Source organism: Megalobrama amblycephala, linkage group LG4 (assembly GCF_018812025.1).
Source record: "Megalobrama amblycephala isolate DHTTF-2021 linkage group LG4, ASM1881202v1, whole genome shotgun sequence".
Lineage (NCBI taxonomy): Eukaryota > Metazoa > Chordata > Actinopteri > Cypriniformes > Xenocyprididae > Megalobrama > Megalobrama amblycephala.
Window position 1 is genome coordinate 40,183,867 of NC_063047.1, and position 18,652 is coordinate 40,202,518.

An 18,652-nucleotide genomic window follows, 5' to 3' on the forward strand; every position below is an offset into this window, starting at 1 on the left:
TGGAGTGTGTAGCTTTTCATTTCTTAAACAACCATGTATTAAGATGTATCATGGCCATATTCCAGGATGACAATGTCAAGATTCACCAGGGTTAAAATTGTGAAAGAATGGTTCAGAGAGCATGAAGAATCATTTTCACACATGAATTGGCACACAGTCCAGACCTTAATTTCATTGAAAGTCTTGATGTGCAGGAATAGACTTTACAGAGTGCTCACCTCTTGCATTGTCAATTCAAGATCTTGACCAAAAATTGATGCACTTCTTGATGGAAATAACATCACAACATTTATTTCCATCGAGAGGTGCATCATTTTTTGGTCAAGATCTTGAATTGACAGTGCAAGAGGTGAGCACTCTGTAAAGTCTCCTCCAGCACATCCCAAAAACTTACACTGAGGTTAAGGTCAGTGCCAATTCATGTGTGAAAATGATTCTTCATGCCCCCTCCCAACAATTCTTTCAGAGTTTGAGCCTGATGAATCTTACCATTCTCATCCTGGAAAATGGCCATGATACATCTTAAAACAAAATGGTTGTTTAAGAAATGAAAAGCTACACACTCCATCTTTTAGGGTTAAAAGAACCATTGCCAAACATATAACATGCTACAAAAAATAATAATCACTGTAATAATGATTCATCCATAGGCTCTTAACTATTTACCTATTAAAGTCCAAACAGCGACTTTTTTGTTGCCTGGGCAGTGTATGAAATGTACGGAGCCCTGGACATGGTAGGCTAAATCGTTTGCTCGATTTATTAATTTGTTCCCTCAATTTACTAAAACATGCGCATGAATTAATAAATTGAGGTTAGTTGTGCACACGATTTAGTAAATTGTGCGCACAATTTAATTTTTTTTCTTGCATGATTCCTTAGAAATGACAGTCCACAGTTTCATTAACACGGATGAGAAGCTTGCTATAACGTTTGCATGCTAAATTCCATGACCAATCAGAAGAACCAGAGAGCCATGTAATAAATTAATTAATGTTAATGATTTAATTGGCCTAATTTAAATAATTAACATCTCTTTGCTTCTCTTAAGGTAAGATAATTTGACCTTTCAAACCCTGTGATCCATGAGTCAAAACTTGCTTTAAGGAATCCATAGCTCTTACTCACGCGCCAATTGGTCTTCAAGCTGAAATCTGTCTCATGGCATTCTCATGTGTCATTGCAGTTTGTTGGTGTCAATGTAAACTGTAAATCTTCTCAAAAGAACAACTTATCCAAACTGACAGATTCCACAGAGAGTCAGACTATAATTAAATGTGTGTGTCTTTCATTTGTGTAAACCAAAAAAGGTGGTTTAGCAACAGAACTTTGGATGGTTTGTTTAGTCATATCAAGAAAGTTAGAAGATCTGCACAGTTTCTGGTAGCTCAGAATTCAGTTTTAGGTTTTCCTTATCATATTACAATAATACTCTATTAATGATATCCAAGGTGCTTTCGAACACTTGGATCATCACACATTTCTCCTATTTTACATGTCCTCATTTACTTGCAATGTAAAAGGTATAACATGCCAGTTCAGTTGGAAGATGGAAACAGACAGTGAGCAGCACTGGAAATGAACACAATTTTCCCTCAGTTTCTGCACTTACCTCATTTCACCTAGCAAAACTGAACTAAAGAGTCTAAAATGTAGTACATGAACTCAAACCATTAATTTCATCATACACAATATGTTTCCATCGAACATAGCTCAATCTAATTGCATAATTCAAATGTTACTGCTGTAAAAGTTAAGGCAATCACATTAGTAAGCAAAAAAGGGGTTCATTTTCTATTGTCAATAGTGTAGCAATCTATGAAGCACAGCTCAAACAGAAGTCATTTCCAAACAAAGAGGCTTTCTGTATGTCAACGTCAACCCATTTTGAAATCGGCATGGGAAAATCTTTCACCCTTACTCGAAAATGACTGAAATGACTGGAGTTTTCGAAAACTCACCTAACAATAGTAAAATTTGACCGCACCTTTACAATAAAAACATAGATTATCAGGTAAGTCTCAGAAGTTGTATTTGTAATATATAATCCTTAAAAATAACAATAATATTTTAAAGGGTTAGTTAACCCAAAATAAAAATTCTGTCATTTATTACTTACCCTCATGCCGTTCCACACCCGTAAGACCTTCGTTAATCTTCAAAACAAAAATTAAGATATTTTAGTTGAAATCCGATGGCTCAGTGAGGCCTCCATTGGGAGCAATGACACTTCCTCTCTCCATATTATCCATAAAGATACTAAAAACATATTTAAATTGGTTCGTGTGAGTACAGTGGTTCAATATTAATATTATAAAGTGACGAGAATATTTTTGGTGCGCCAAAAAAAAAAAAAAAATGACTTATTTAATGATGGCCGATTTCAAAACACTGCTTCAGCAAGCATCGGAGCATTATGAATCAGTGTATCGAATCATGATTCAGATCGCGTGTCAAACTGCCAGCGGCTGAAATCACGGGACTTTGGCGCTCCGAACAGCTGATTCGATACACTGATTCATTTGTGCTCCGATGCTTCCTGAAGCAGTGTTTTGAAATCGGCCATCACTAAATAAGTTGTTATTTTGTTTTTTTGGCACTCCAAAAATATTCTCGTCGCTTTATAATATTAATATTGAACCACTGTACTCACATGAACTGATTTAAATATGTTTTTAGTACATTAATGGATCTTGAGAGAGGAAGTGTCATTGCTCCCAATGGAGGCCTCACTGAGTCATCGGATTTCAACTAAAATATCCGAAGATTAACGAATGTCTTACGGGTGAGGAACGGCATGAGAGTGAGTAATTAATGACAGAATTTTCATTTTTGGGTGAACTAACCCTTTAAGTGTATATTAGAATAGTGAAACAAACTCCTCCAGTGATTAATGAAGGTGATATGACTTCTAAATGGAGACATTGATTTATACAGGTAAATGTGTAAAGTTATGCACCTTGGAACAGTTATCGCATACAATGCCTCCAAAAGGCAGACATGCTAGCCTTATGTGCGTCACTCAGGATACTGTGGTTGTCTCCACTGTAATATTGTGCCTTTCTCTGGTAGTGGAAAATGATGTCATGCTTCTCAGTGAGTTGTATCACAACAAATCTGCCATAGCAACAAAAGGTCTGTGCCATTTTTTAGTTATCGAAGCCTTAAGCCACAGGAAATGTGAAATAAAAACCTTGCATATGTCTGGAAAGAGAACAAGATCCTTCTTGAATGAAAATTGTGTAAAGATAATGTAAAGACCAGTGGCTTAGGCAATGTTGTTTGTTGAGATCATGCTGAAGCTTTAATTTATTAAATAGGTTTAATTAAACCTCATGCAGAAAAGACTCATGCAGAAACTGCATGTCATGTACAAAAGAGGTTTTTAGGTCACTACTGAACTTCAATCCCCCTAAATATCACCAAGTGTTTCTACCCCATTGCAGCTGATTTGTCAGGTCAGTCAGCTGCATGGTGCCTTCTGAAATCAGGCTCCCTGTCAATCGTGGGCTTGATTGGTCTCTATTTACTGTAATATATGTAAGCAAAAAGGTATGAGAGGCTGTGCTGTATTGTGAATAACCCTGCGTTCCATTTGGAAGGGCTCGTCCCTATGCCCTAATCCCTTCAAAGGGTTTACCCTCCGGAGTGAGAGCTTTGAAGGGATGAAGGGTGTAGGGGTCAAAAAAACTCTTTTTTGGAACTCACTTCAGCATCATCTTAACGAGACAATCAAGGAGGTGCCTTCTTCTTTCCCCCCCCCGTTTACTCTTTGTATTAATACACATTCATTTACTGTAGTAACATAGTAAGCTACTGCCGGTCTTTCACGTTAAATATATTGTGTCTATGTATTTGAAACATTTGAATGGACTGATAAAGGGAGCTGTAAAGTATTTTTGTTGAAGTACAATGTCATTTTGACCATAAAAATGTACCAAATGTACCAAAACTCGTATAAATATTGCAATAGCATAGAAAAATACTATACATACATTTATAGGTAAAATCGAACTTCGAGCCTCCTGTACCCATTCTGTGATGTCAAACAACTTCCCTGTGCGAAGGATCATGGGGGCCTGAAGTGTCCATCAGTTGTACCCTTCGAAATCCTTAATTCCGAAGGGCCCTTTGAAGTGGCCAGTTTTGAGCACTTCGGTTTGGAACGACCCTTCAATATGGTGGCCATGATTAATTGAAATGCCCTTCAGAGGGCGATATATCCCGTTTGGAATGGGATATATCGCACGACACGAAGTGCCTGCAACCTCTTCGGCCGCGACTTATTCACGATACAGCACTACCTTATTGCTTTTATAAAACGGTTACCACACAATACAAAGATTAAAGCCAAAAATACATATGAATGTAACTTTCATGAAGTAAACTTTCACTAAAAGCCTTCCTTCCGGAAAAAATAGTCCCTGACCGTGAACAGCAAAAGAAGTTACATTATTACACCATTAGATGGCGGCAAAGAGTCAAGACTGTATGAGTGTGTCAGTAGCGAAGACTTTTATATTGAAAAGACTGAATTGTTGTGAACACAGAACAAGACACAACTGACAAATGCTTTGACTAGCGTTGTCAGTCACGGGAAAAACCCCTTAACTGTTAAAAGGACAAGATAATGCATCGGACATTTAAACAGAATTTTTTTATTATGAACATAGGACTGACCTGAAGGAAAATGCTAAATCTGAATACAGGTACTGTAACTTGCTCACTCGATCTCTTTCTCACAATATTCCTCTAACGTTACATAATACAGTAAGCGTCAATGAAAAATATCAATTGAGAACAATCAGTTTACGTTGCTAAGAGTGGTTGCTCAGGGTGTTGTGTAGTGATAAACAGAACCATTGGGTGAAGCGGTCATAGCCGTGTTTTATCGTGAATAAAACACAGCTAATGACCAATCAGAATCAATGACAGAAACTAACCGTTTTATAAAGGACACAGGACACAATCTTCACTCATTATATGATCACTGACCAGTTACCCCCAAAACATTTGCATTAAGTTAAACACATTATGCTGACAGCTCCGCAAATTCATGGTTGCTTGTTTTTCTGTGAATAGCCTACAAATGAACACAGGAAATTCCCTCTCCAGTTCTCCATATCTCTATTTCCCGTTCAAAATGAGAAGAAGCTTTGGAAGAAACTGTGTACACTGTCCCTTGGGGCTCAAAGGTAAGCTCCACAGGGCACTGTCCTATTAAGGGAATGAAAGAGCGAGGTACACATAAGGCAGTAGTTTTGAGGAAAGGAAACACAGCCTTGAGATAAATAAAGATATAACATCAGTTTAATGGTCCTGTAATCAGTGACCCTCAGTTGCATCATCTTTAAAGATCTGGTCACAGAGAGCAAATGATACTTTTTTTTGTTGTTAAATATTTACAAATAATTTTGGGATTTTCCATAGGTTGAGAGAAATAATGTACTTAATACTAATTGGTATTATGACTTGGGGGGGGAAATGAGTCTCCCAATGCATCACTCATTTATCACGCGCAGGAGATGATTCAAATCAGTAACATCTATTAAGGTTAAGATAAAGCAAATCTTTACAGATGAAGTTCATTCATTCTGTTGTGATGATTCAGTACTGCTGTGTTGAGATGCTGGTTCTTTTCGAAATCCAGATTGAAATATTAGTCTTAATTCATACTATTTATCATACTGATTACATTTCATAATTTATCATGCAACAACTCCTGCAAATATTGACCCGAAAGCAAAGCCAAAAGAAATGTGTCAGTGAAGCTGCATCTTCTGGATCACGGTGAACTCTTGTTACCTATTGTGTAACGAGTGGAACATGTTTATAAAAAACCTTCTGTGAGTATTTAAATAGTTGTGACTGCTATGATGATAAACACTTCATCCTGTTTCTCCAACATCAGGAAAACTTCACTTTCCTAGTTTCTTTTAGCGAGAATGACAAGCCAACACCAAATACAAAATTCAATAAATAAAACTACATAAACTAGTTAGCTTAGCTTTACAATTTAAATAGTTAGTCTGCTTATAAAATGCAAAATATATCTATTCACGGGGTAACACAAGTCACTTTAATGTTTTGTAGAGCCTTTTTTATCATGTCATATCAAGTACTACTCATCTGCTGAACACAAACTGTCATGATGAAATACACAGTCAAGAGTAATTCAGTTCTGTTCCAGATTACCATCTCAACACACCAGACCCAGACCAAAAACCACATGTCTCCCTCTACTGGTATTCGCTGTAACATCAGTCTGGTACCTAATAACAACACGCATATGTAGGTAAAATGGGTAAGTTAGTGTGTAATGTACTGATTCTAAATCCAACAGTTTGTGGGGATGAGGTGTGAAGCAGTCTTAAAAGTTTAATATAATAATAAAATATAATATAGTGATTATTTCAAGTTATTGAAGAAAGAAATCATAAGTGTTTTCTATATTACTATAAATAAAAGAGCCTATTATTTTTATTACCAAATCAGTATTAGTTTAACCTACCATTTGGCTTGTTCTCTCTGTATGGCCTGATATATCATGACTTTGACTTTGTCTCGATTAGAAGGCATAATAAATTAAATTTCATATTTTATTTGGTTTTTGATTTGGATGGAAAAGAAAAAAAATACTTAAATGGCGACTTTGTTTGTTCTTTCCGTGAGTCACAGGTTCCTGTCTTGTCATTTTCTCAATGCTTGCATCATAAAAGACTTTTACTATGGCAAGCTGTTTTGACTTTTATTCATTCTCCGGATATGAATTTTTGATATCAACAATTCAGTTCTTGATATCAACAATTTAATTTTCACCAGTTAAAATGCTAATTTCCACTATTAAAAGCTAGAATTCTTGATATCTGTAATTGGATTTTCACTAGGCCTATTGATATCAAGAATTGATTTCTTACTAGTTAAAATTCCAATTTCACATAAATACAATTCTTACTAGTAAAAATCATAATTTTTGCTATCAATAATTACATTGTTACTAGTAAAAATGCAAATTTTTGATATCAAGAATTTAATTGGCACTAGTTGAAACGTCAGTTCTTGATATCAACAATTGAATTGCTATAGTAAAAATGTAATTTTTTGACATCTGAAAATGTATTTCTGATCATTTCAGATATCTAAAATTGCTTTCTTACTTGTAACAATCACGTTACTTGTTTTAATGCAATTGTTGATATGAAGAATATATATTTTTACTAATTACAAAGTAATTAATGATATCAAAAATTATGATTTTTACTAGTAAGAATTGTATTTCTGATATGTGAAACTGGAATTTAAACTGAAGAAATCAGTTCTTGATATCAACAATTGCATTTGAATGACAGCCTATGGTGACATTTCACTAGTGAAAATACAATTATAGATATCAAGAATACTAGTAGAGTAGAAATGTAATTCTTGATATCAAAAATTAGCATTTCGTATCCTTAGAATGAATATGTCAAACGGCTTGCCATATTTTACGAATAAATCCACATTTCACAATCAAATGCCTCTGCGCGTACGCTCAGCATTCTTGTTGTAACAAGATAGATTTAAATTTTAAATTCTGTATTATGACAAAGCCAGATAATTTTCTAATTTTGCATAGTAACTATGACCGCTTTATGGTTACTAAGGTAACCTCTCTAGCACTGACTGGGAAATGTCCCGGATGAGGTTGAGTCACCCGCGTTGACGTCACTCGAGCTCTGAAAATGGCTGAGTCGGAAGAGGAGGTGGATGTCTTGGTCCAGAGAGTTGTGAAAGATATCAATAACGCCTTTAAAAGAAACCCGAACATGTACGTATGTGAAGTCGCATTGTTGTTTATCACGCGGTCGTCTAGTTTAATTCTTACGGTGGTTTGGAGCCTCGCGCTCAGCCGCAGGGAGAACATAGTGCAGCAGCCTGTGTAACTTGCGCAGGCAGTGGCTGGCTAACCAGCTCTAACCCGCTGGCGCCCGGCGCAGGCCAGCAGCATGTAGAGCTCAGCTCACCAAGCCTCAATTTTAGACCAGGTCGTGTGAAATGTGTCTGGGTTATCTCTTTAACTGCTCCGTTCAGACCCAGAAAGTTTTTTTCTGAGTGAAACGCGAAGTGTGCATGCTTGTCATGTTGTAGCTAGTACTTTGGTTGTTTCTATCAGTTACACGCTGGTCAGTAACTGGAGGGCGTAACGAGCTTTAAAACATTTTACGTTACCCATTTCCGTTTTTTTTACTGTTATTTGTAGTGAAAGATTCAATGGTTTCATCATTGTGGCTCTTATGTATCCAAAACCACACTTTTGTCCACATATGAGACATATCTGACCGTCTGTCTTTTTAAATGTTGCCTTCAGTGCAGTTGTTATTTATCTGTGTGCTGGGTCTGTTTGTTCTATATTTGAAGGTCAGTGCCCTGTCCCAGTGGTTTTATCTCACCCTTCTCTTATGACACTCTTGTTTCTCTGCCAGAGCTACATCTGTAATGACTCGGTGTCAGCTGAGATGTTTGGTGCTTTATGCATTGCTGTTTGCCTTCAGCTCCTTGGTATTTAGTAGAGTTTCTTAAAATAGCCTTGTGTGACGTGTTCTTCTTTTATCTTTTAAAATATCTTCACAGTGATGAAATTGGCCTCATTCCGTGCCCCGAAGCCCGATACAACAGAAGCCCCATCGTCCTGGTGGAGAATAAGCTGGGAGTGGAGAGCTGGTGTGTCAAGTTTCTGCTGCCCTATGTGCATAATAAACTCCTGCTCTACAGGCAGAGAAAGCAGTGGCTCGACCGGGAAGGTAGGACAAAGGTTTATTGTGTTAGATTATGTCAGCCGGCTCACATTGCTGTGACCTTAGTCTTTATTAAAAGATGGCTGTTCCTACAACAGTTCAGACCAGCCAGCGTTGCTGAAAAACTGATTTCTTTCTCCTTCTCTTCAAGCACTGGTAGATATAACCTGCACATTGCTTCTCTTAAACCCAGATTTTACCACTGCGTGGAATGTCAGGTACATTTTCATTGTATTTCATGTTTGTGTTACCTGAAGAAAAAAAACACTACCAAACTAACCCTTAATATATTTTCTGAATGATTATATGCACATCTATGGTATTTCTTTAGAAATTCTCTCTATTGATGTTCAGGATTCAGTGTCATTTTATCGCACTGAATGTGTCATTGTTGCTATTTTTAGAAAGTTCTGTCTAATTTGGGACATCAAAAGACTGCTGCTACATTGAACTGTAAATGTGACTTTTTCGTAATTTCAGAGATGGGGAGAAATTATTTCCACAAATTCACTGCTTTTTCTTTGGTAACATTTAGTTTTGTACAGGAAACACTATATGGATATTTAACGCATGCCTGGTTTAAGAATTTCAGCTTTAGTATTATTTACTTGGATTTTTGCATAGAAATCTTGGCCGAGTGTCTTTAAGCTAATGTTGCATGGAAGAAACATATCGTCCAGAAGGTGGTGCTGTACCTTTTTTTTTTTTTTTTTTTTTTTTTTTTTTTTTAATGGTTGTTTTGATTTGCATGTCTTTGTGAATTCATCTGGGTATTGATGAACTTGTATGTTTTGTAGGAAAGAGCTCCTCCAGTGTGGCGTGTTAAACCCAGAGAAGGACCTTTACCTGGGCAAACTAGCACTATCTAAACATCCTAAAAGCCCAGAGACATGGATACACAGGTTAGAGGATTTAAAAAATGTTGCCATGAATTTCATTTATCTTTCTGTTCTATTTATATTCATTTATAATTTCGCTTTGTTGTAGAGAATATGAAAATTTGATGATGTAAAAAAATATATATATATATATATAAAATAAAATGTTTGGGCATCTATGTCTTACAAATGTTAACAAAATGTAGTTTTTGTAACTATGAATAAATATAGCATAAATATGAAATTCAGTGAAGTCACCTGCTTTAGTGCACTGAGGGTTTATTGTGTGGCTCCAAGATGTTCTGCTTTTAGTGTATAGTTACATGAGGTCTTTTAAAATATTAAATATGACACATTATGGAAGTGCTGCATTCTGCACACTTTAAGTGTCCTATTTACTTTGAGTTGACCTTTAGATTAGATGAGTCAGAATTTTCAAATAGTGTGTGTATGTATGTATGTGTATATATATATATATATATATATATATATATATATATATATATATATATATATATATATATATATATATATATATATATATATGTATATGTAAATATATATATATGTATATGTAAATATAAAAAAACTAATAATAAATTAAGCATTAAGGAATTAATAATGGAATAGTTTGATGCACTGTACCGGAAAATGTGCTCTGCTTTCATTTGGTTGAATTTATGTGTAAGAGACTTTGCTCTCAAACTAGCTGAAACGAAAGCAGTGGCCAGGGGACCATGAAATGAAACAGTCTGCAATTGCAGACCTCTTGCAACATGTCAACAATGGCACCGACTGAAGCAGAATTTCGTCACTACTGCAAGGACAAGGGCAAACCACTTTATGTGGATCCCTGGAAGACTAATAAATACCCGTAGCTTGTGAAACTGACAAGACCTAGAACTTATATGTACCTGCAGGACACATCGGAGCTGTCAGATATTTTGCTTACTTAAAAAAAAAAAAAAGTACTTAAATTCAGATTTTTACAATTCACTTTGTCAGTTTGGATCAGGTTATTATCTGCAGTAGGGTTTACAAAAGTACCAACTTTAGTACCAATTCGGTACTGAAATTTTAAAAATGTGACAATACCAGCATTTCCCTCTAGCATTTTGAGCGTTCTTGAACGGATTCTTAAATACTTCTGATTGGCCATTTTATTCACGCGCTCAACAGATACGTCTGTGGTAGGCTACAATGATCAACACTTCAAAAACATGTTGTAAATAGACATCTGTGACACTCTTCATCGAGCGCTTACAGATGCACATGGGAGCGTTTGAAAGCAGGTGTCTATCAGCGGATCCCTCATATATCTGCTGATAGATGGATCTGCTGATAGATGCTTGCTTTTAAATGCTCCAGTGTGTATCTGTGTAAGCACTCAGTGGAGAGCATCAAAGATATCTATTTATGCTGCCTTCATATGCACTTGGAAATTTGATAATTACCACTATTGAAGTCGTGATTACGAGCTTATCGCATTGAAGTTTCGATATGAGGGGGCATTCATGTGCAATTTTTACCTAGGAAACTACGATAATTCCGAGAGCACGTGGCCAATCAGAGACATATCTGTTGAGCGCATGAACACAATGGTGTGTAAGAATTTGTTCAACAGCGTTCAAACGGCTAGAGGAAAATATTGGTATCGTCACACTTTTAAAATTTCAGGACCAAAAGTCGGTACTTTTGAAAACACTAGTCTGCAGATAATATTGAGTCGTCAGATCCCCCAGGATGCTTAGGAGCCTCACACTGTCTACACCAGACGCGGCCATTGTCGCTCACATCGCAACAGCTAAAGGCTTTCTACACTGGATGTGACAAAAAGCGCCCATTGTAGAGCATTTGTCCTTCATGTCAGTACGTCATAAATAGAACGAGGCATCAGTTTACTTTAAGAGATTTGTCGCTCGCGTCACGCCGCATCCAGTGTGGACAATATCACTGATTATAACTGGTTCTATTGTCTTTTGTCGCACCGCTCGTGTCCGGTGTAGACACGATGTCAGGGTGCTGAGATAATCTGGGCCAAATTAGAACTGTTATCAAAGAGAATTTTTATTTTATTTTTTTATTGTCTTGGCATTTCCTAATAAATAAAACCATAAGCGTGTTACATTTCTTGTGCATCCAGACATATGCTTATGATTAGTTTGCTGAATTTGTTTGTGTTGTGGGCACAGGCGCTGGGTGTTGCAGCGGCTACAGAAGGAGTGCTCTTCCTCTGGACAAGAACTGAAGGATCAGGCTGAACCCAGAGGAGACGCTGTGAGGAGGAGACAGTGCGAGCGGTTGCAGAGAGTCTTGCAGGAGGAGATGAGGGTCTGTACAGATGCAGCAGGCCGTTACCCCAGCAACTACAATGCCTGGTCCCATCGCATCTGGGTATTGCAAAACATGGCTAAAGGCAATCTGAAGGTAGGCCGTTTCAGTCCACTGCGAATACGTCTGTGTAATTCATCAAAATGACTGAAAACGTGTGTCTGTTAGATGTTGCTTTGTTTGCGTACTTCTCAAAGATTAGATTAGTCTTGGATTACCTTAAGGAATGATGGATCACACTGACACATTATCAGTTGTGTTACAAGGAAAGCAACATGACATGGTTATTTATGAGGTTGATAAATCTACCTGAGCATTTGATGATCTTGATACCTTTCTTTTCCACTTGAATTAACTTGGGAAGAGACCTGATTACAGATGCCACAGTTTTCTCTCTTTTTAGCTTTAATTTTTATTTTTAATTTTTTTCAGAGAGAGCTGAGTGCTGTTAGTCAGGAGAGCTTATTGGCTCTTAGGAGGTCACTAAGTGCCAGACCTTTGATGTGTGCTTATCCTTTCTTAATTGGATACGAAATTAGGCAAATGTTATAGGGCTCAATCCAAGCAAAAGGCCCTCATATAAAAAGGATGAGCCTGTAGATTTAATGATCCAGGACTAAACAGACTTGAACCAGTCTGAGCCATTCATATGCTATTTCAGGAGTAATTGGGTTATGCGGCTGTCGTCTTACATTTCTGCATGTCTTGTTTGGAACTGTTTTTCTTAGTCTGAATTTCCATCCTAGATCTCTTGTAGTACATTCTTTACTGAGTTACAACCTAAATAAAATCATGATGTAATAACATTTATGATGTTAAAATACTTTCTCGGTTATCGGCTGATATTGGATATTTAATTATGCATGCTCAGATCCTTTATTTTTATCTTTAGATCACCATTTCTGTCATCTAACACTCACTTTTAATCTTTATAAGCATTAATAATTTAACAACACTTATGTAATCTTTAGCAAATCTCAAAATGAGTATTCATTATTTATACTGTACATTATATTTTTGTGATCCATAAATTCACTTGTAGCCTTAAAAACTATTGATTTAATTTTAGTGGGGTTTTTTTGTGTTTTGATAACATATCGGACACATTTGAATTCTGCTATATTTTAAAGCGATATGGAGGGGATTGGGAGGAGAAATGGTTAGAGATCAGAAATAAAATAAAGCTTTACCGAGCTCAACGGCTCTGGCCGAGCTGTGATGTAAACAAAATGCTACCGGCTATTTCAAAAAAGGGGAGGGACTGTTCAATTATGTCCCGCCCTGTCTACCTGTTTCAGTGGAAATTACCTCAACACTTTGAATAATGCTATGCGTTCCAAGGCACTTCATTGAGCCTTTAACATAAAATTCAGTTGTAACAACCTGAAGCATGATTATGTTAAATAAAGATAATAATTTCTGCTCCAGGTTCTGCATGATGAGCTGTCCTCCACCCGACTCTGGGTGTCCATGCACGTGTCGGATCACAGCGGCTTCCACTACCGTCAGCACCTGCTCAAAGCTCTGGCCAGGGAGCTTAGCCAGGCTGGAGAGCGGGACCTCCACGCCACCCAGCAGCCTAACGGAGAGAGCACGGCCGGAGCGTCTGATGACAATCACCGTAATGACGTCATCCCTCAGCTCTTCCATCAGGAGATGGAGTTCTGCACTGATCTCATCGAGTCATATCCGGGCCACGAGACGCTGTGGTGCCACAGGTGAGAGTGATCAGACAAAGCCAGTAACAGATCTCCAGGTCTTGCTGTGCTGATTGATAGTAGTCGTGCAATCAGTCAACATCAGACTGTGCTTCCACAAGTCTTAGTGTGAATACAGTGACTTTGTTTGCCAGAAGTCTGTCCTTGGCCCTCAGCTGGTCTGGCCTGATGTGTTTATGGCTTACTGTTATAAAATGATGGATGGTCTTTTGCTGCAGAGTTGTAGCTCACAGAGGGAGAGTCAAGCAGTTTGCTAGATCTCCTTTTCTAGCTCTTTCAGTTTTTCCCCTTCCGAGCCTCGTCCCTAGTGGCTGAGGCAAGGAGCAGCTGCTCAGTGAATGGTGTTTATATATCTTTACCTTGTGTTTTCCCCCGAAAGTGCATCATGGCAACAGATCTATTTAATTTAAAGGTCTGCTGTTAGTTTAAAAAGATGAGAAATTGTTTGTGCAACATTTCACACCACTTAATGCTTAAACCTTATGAAACATGAGGCATTAAAGGGATAGTTCACACAAAAATGAAAATTATCATCATTGTTGTGAACTTTATGAATTTATTTGTTCTGCTGAACACAAAGGAAGATATTTGTATTTATTTTTCCTACTATGGTAGTAAATGGGGGGTGAGATCTGTTTGGTTACTAATATTCCTCCAAATATCTTCTCTTGTATTTAGCAGAACAAAGAAATGTATACAGGTTTGGAACTACTTGAGGGGGAGTAAATGACAGAATTTTCATTTTTGGGTGAACTATCCCTTTAATGTTATGAAGCAACAAGAATACTTTTTGTGCACAAAAACAAAAAAAATAATGACTTCATGCAACAATAATTTAGGTTATTTACCTTCAGTGCTTCCAGGTTCTACATCAGAACGCCAACTCCTTATCGGTCGACACTGTTCACGTGAGCAGCACGACGCATGCATGTGATGCTGACACAGGTTGCCAGCTAATAATGAGCCGGCGTTCTGACGTAGAACCTGGAAGCGCTGTACCTAAACGGCGTACAAGAATGACACAGAAGATATAGTTGAATAAAGTCGTTTTGTTTTTGCTCACAAAAAGTATTCTTGACGCTTAATAAGCGTTTATTTGTTCTTTTTTTTTTTTTTTTTTTTTTTTTTTTTTTTCTATATTTTCTTTTCCATTTTATAGTTTTGGATTTGTAAACCATGTATGTATTTATTTATTTATTTTAAAGTGAAAATATTTGTAAATATTATAAAATAACAGCTCTCAGATCAAGACAAATTTCATGTTCAGCAATTCAGAATCAGAATTATACCAAAGTTTTCTTGTTTCTCAAGGAAAAGTAGTGGTTATCAGTAGAGTCGAACGGCCATTAAATGCATAAACATATCAATGAGATAGACGCCACAATGCTCATCTCTGTTGCAAGTAAAACTGTATGTAATGTAGTCTGTGATGTATTTTCTTTTACTTTGGATAGTGTTGTTTGTGGTTTTTGAAGATATGACATCAGCGACAAAGGAAATGTTTTTTTCCTCCTTTTTTAAAAGTTGATAAGCTTATTTATTTTGCCATTCTAACATTGAGCATTATATTTTCTCTGTGACAGACCCACCATACCTATAACATAAAGAGCATTTTGTTGTATAGTAAACAGGTATGTGGTTTTTGAACAAACTCAAAACCAGGCTTCTCCAACAGGCGACATGTCTTTTACCTATGGCACCAGTGGCAGAGGGAGCACATCCGGCGGGCAGGATCGCAGTCTCCGCCTCTCACCCACACCGATGTCCTCCTCAGCGAGGAGCCCTGTGACGACGGCAGCGCCTCCCAGGCCATGGACGTTGACTGTGTTCTGGATGGGAGCAAACATGGAAGCTACACACAGGACACCAAGCGACTAAAGCGGGGACCCCTGCTTCCCCACCCCGGACTTCCCTCCGAGCACACGTTTGTCTCTAGAATCCTCACAGGCTGCAGGAGCCCTGAGCAAAGCCGCTTTGCCATTGCCTACAGAAAGTGGCTGGACTCTGTTATAGGTCAGTAGCGTGAGAAACACTCCGCCCACCACAGTGTGGGAGAGCTGTGATAGGTCAACTTATTTCTGGCTCCGACCGCCCACACCCAGTTCTCTGAAAACGGCTGGACTGCTCGGCCGGTTTGTCAGAGATGCTCTGCCGGAGCAAATTCCCACTCATGATGAAAACCCATGACCTGTCTCAACAGTGTAAGTCTGGTCTTTTTCAGCTGCTTTAGTTCAGGTACTGGATATCTCAGGTCTGTTTTCAGTGTACAGTCCTTCTATTCTCTATCAAAAGCTACAATTGTAGTTTTTTTTTTCATATAGTTTTGTTTGTTTTTATGTTGTTTAAAGTCTTCCACCACAAATCAATTACAGTGTGCTCTCATCATTCTGTCTGCAGTTTCATGATTCCTGTCGGGAGTCTTAAACGCACACTGTGGTGCAGACTTGAAGGGAACACTTAGAGCCCAAAGTGATTCTGACCCAGTTTCCCTCTTTTGTTTAATTGGGGGCAGACTGGCTCTAAATCCCATCTACTGCTCCTCTTTGAACTTTTGTACTGTAGCATGAACATTTTTCAAAGAATATCCTGACGTTTTGCTACAATCAGTAACGTGAGCACAATCATTGAATTCAAAGATTCCTGGAGCCATTTGATATGAATTATTAGGGCTAAAGACAGACATTTTCATACGATTTAATAATCTTAAGTCAATAAAACAGATTAATGCACATGAAATTGACAGAATTTCTAGGCGCTGACCTCATTCAGGGGAGTTTTTGTATTATATGACATATCTGTTGCAGCGTTTCTTCGGTTCATGCAGATGATTCTTGGGCGTTCGTAAATGCTCCTGAAGCACATCATCTTCACTCATCAGAATAACTAAGGCGACGTTGTCATGTTGGACTAGTCTCAGCATTTAAGCACAAGTTTTGGGTTCTAGTTCATCCAGGCGGTCTCACAGATGCATGGGTTTTCATGATGAAAGGGAATTGCAGAAGTAGGAATAGTTTTTTCTCAGCTTGGCCCAAACGTGGCTGCAGAAATAACAAGCTGCCATGTTGGTGCAGAATGGTGCTTATTCTCTGCACTGGGGAGAAGGGCCTGGGTTTACAAATGCTGCTTTTTGTTTAACACTATTTTGAACTTAAAGTATATTTATGCAAATATGAAAAGTGAAATGTTGTTAGCTTCACTTATGTAATGATTTATTATTAAAGCTAATAAGCTATTAGACAGTTATCGTTGACTCACTGTTACTCAGTAATTATTACACTTGTAATAAACTTTGAAGTTTCACAGGCTCATTCTTGCATTGACAACTTAATTCATTCACAGCTTAATTAGAGGTTGTGAAAATCTGAATAGACTTTATAATATATCGCTTTTAAATCAGGACAATGCCTTTTCTACATATTCAAAACTATACTTAAGTGAATTCATTTTAGAATTCTAGCAAAGCTTATATGAAACCATTTTTTCAGCATATCTGTAAGTTTCACTTCATCAAAGTCTATTATTGTTCTTCCTCTTCATTTTTTTTTTTTTTTTTTTTGCACAGTTGCACAAAAGGTAGAATTATGAAAATGTTTGAGTTGTATAATTTCTAGACTGACTCTCAGACTCGATCCATGACCATGTCAGAGTGGTTTTCTCCATTCCTGCATGCCTTGTACCCTGACACTTTTTTTAGATTTTTGAGCTGCAGCAGCGAAATTCCCAGATTATCTGTCACAGAATTCTGAAAGGTTCCCCTCATAAATAAAACCAGCTTTTCCTCCACACCATTCCTCTGTATAACTACACTGACAGCTTTTGATCATTTATCACTCTCTAGAAGTACAGATGTGTGCGCAGGTGCTTGTTTTAGATATTATTGTAAGGTTTTAGCGTCACTTTTTATTTTCTCCTCTCCCTACACCTGCTGTTAAACAAACTCCTAATAGAGTCCTATATGAATGTTTCATTTTCAGCAACAGATGCCTTTTATATTTGTTCTTTTAAGATCTTTTGGTCACTTTGCTATAGGTTTGCATAGATAAAATTAGTTGTTAATGCCATAACCTGAACCATAAGTCATTGAGTCACGTGGATCTGTGGTTTTTTTTGCATGCACGTTATGTGTATACTGTTGTATTGGGATCACATTGTTGTTGTATTTGATTACATTTTATTACCTTTACTTTCATTGCCCATACATGCAGAGAGGGAAAACATCACATTGATTTTTGGCTCCCACAGCAATTAAGAATTAGCTATTTGTAATAAATAAGGCTGTAAGTTATTTTCAAATGTATTGCCTACCAACTTAAACCCTTAATGGACAGTCTTACTAGTTATATTGTTAAAAACAATATTTGTCTTTATATCTGTTCAGGTCTTCCCTGTTTCTTTCCTAAGCAGCTTCAGAAATAGGCCTACATAACCTTAGATGTTTTAAAGGGGTGTACATTAATGTGAATTACATTGAGGACGCACATAGTATTTCCAGTTGTGTCATGTCAATTTTCATTGTTGTACAATATCATTTGCTTAAACCGAGATCTTAAATTACTGGTACAACTATGCAGAAGCATCACAGAGTTTGTTTAGCTTTACAAAGAAAAAATGTAGCCTAAGGTTTTGTATTTTCTTTGTGTGTTGTCTGATAAGCTGATAAGGTACTGTAGGTTTTTACAGCCACGATAACCAACATTTATAGCATCTCATCCATTATGTATTTTATATTTATTTGTATTAAAAATGTATTGAAATGTAGTAGTTTTGTCAGTTGCCTACCACATTAAATAAAGATACTCTGAAGAGGTCCATCTCACATTTTTATTTCCTATTATTTTGAATTCATGACCATTTTGTTAAGTTATTTTTTTAATCATGTCACGTGTTTAGTCTAATACATGGGGGATTTTGTAAACAAAGGTGGGTAACAGTCATGGGGTCTAAACAAAGA

General features: G+C 37.2%; 1 protein-coding gene across 1 annotated transcript; it reads left to right on the plus strand.

Annotated features, from left to right (window-relative positions):
- Positions 1-7,650: 7,650 nt before the first annotated feature.
- ptar1 (protein prenyltransferase alpha subunit repeat containing 1) lies at positions 7,651-18,517 on the plus strand. The gene is made up of 7 exons (XM_048189273.1): positions 7,651-7,807; positions 8,611-8,780; positions 8,926-8,992; positions 9,572-9,676; positions 11,845-12,079; positions 13,412-13,701; positions 15,377-18,517. Exons 1-7 carry the CDS (start codon positions 7,722-7,724, stop codon positions 15,720-15,722), a joined length of 1,299 nt encoding a protein of 432 aa, XP_048045230.1. The 5' UTR covers positions 7,651-7,721; the 3' UTR covers positions 15,723-18,517.
- Positions 18,518-18,652: the final 135 nt, after the last annotated feature.

Bases quoted from the DNA above. Each gene is read 5' to 3' on its own strand.
- ptar1 (XM_048189273.1), top strand. From the start codon at position 7,722: ATGGCTGAGTCGGAAGAGGAGGTGGATGTCTTGGTCCAGAGAGTTGTG. The intron at 8,781-8,925 runs GTAGGACAAAGG...CTTCTCTTCAAG, and splicing joins GCAGTGGCTCGACCGGGAAG to CACTGGTAGATATAACCTGC. The intron at 8,993-9,571 runs GTACATTTTCAT...TATGTTTTGTAG, and splicing joins ACCACTGCGTGGAATGTCAG to GAAAGAGCTCCTCCAGTGTG.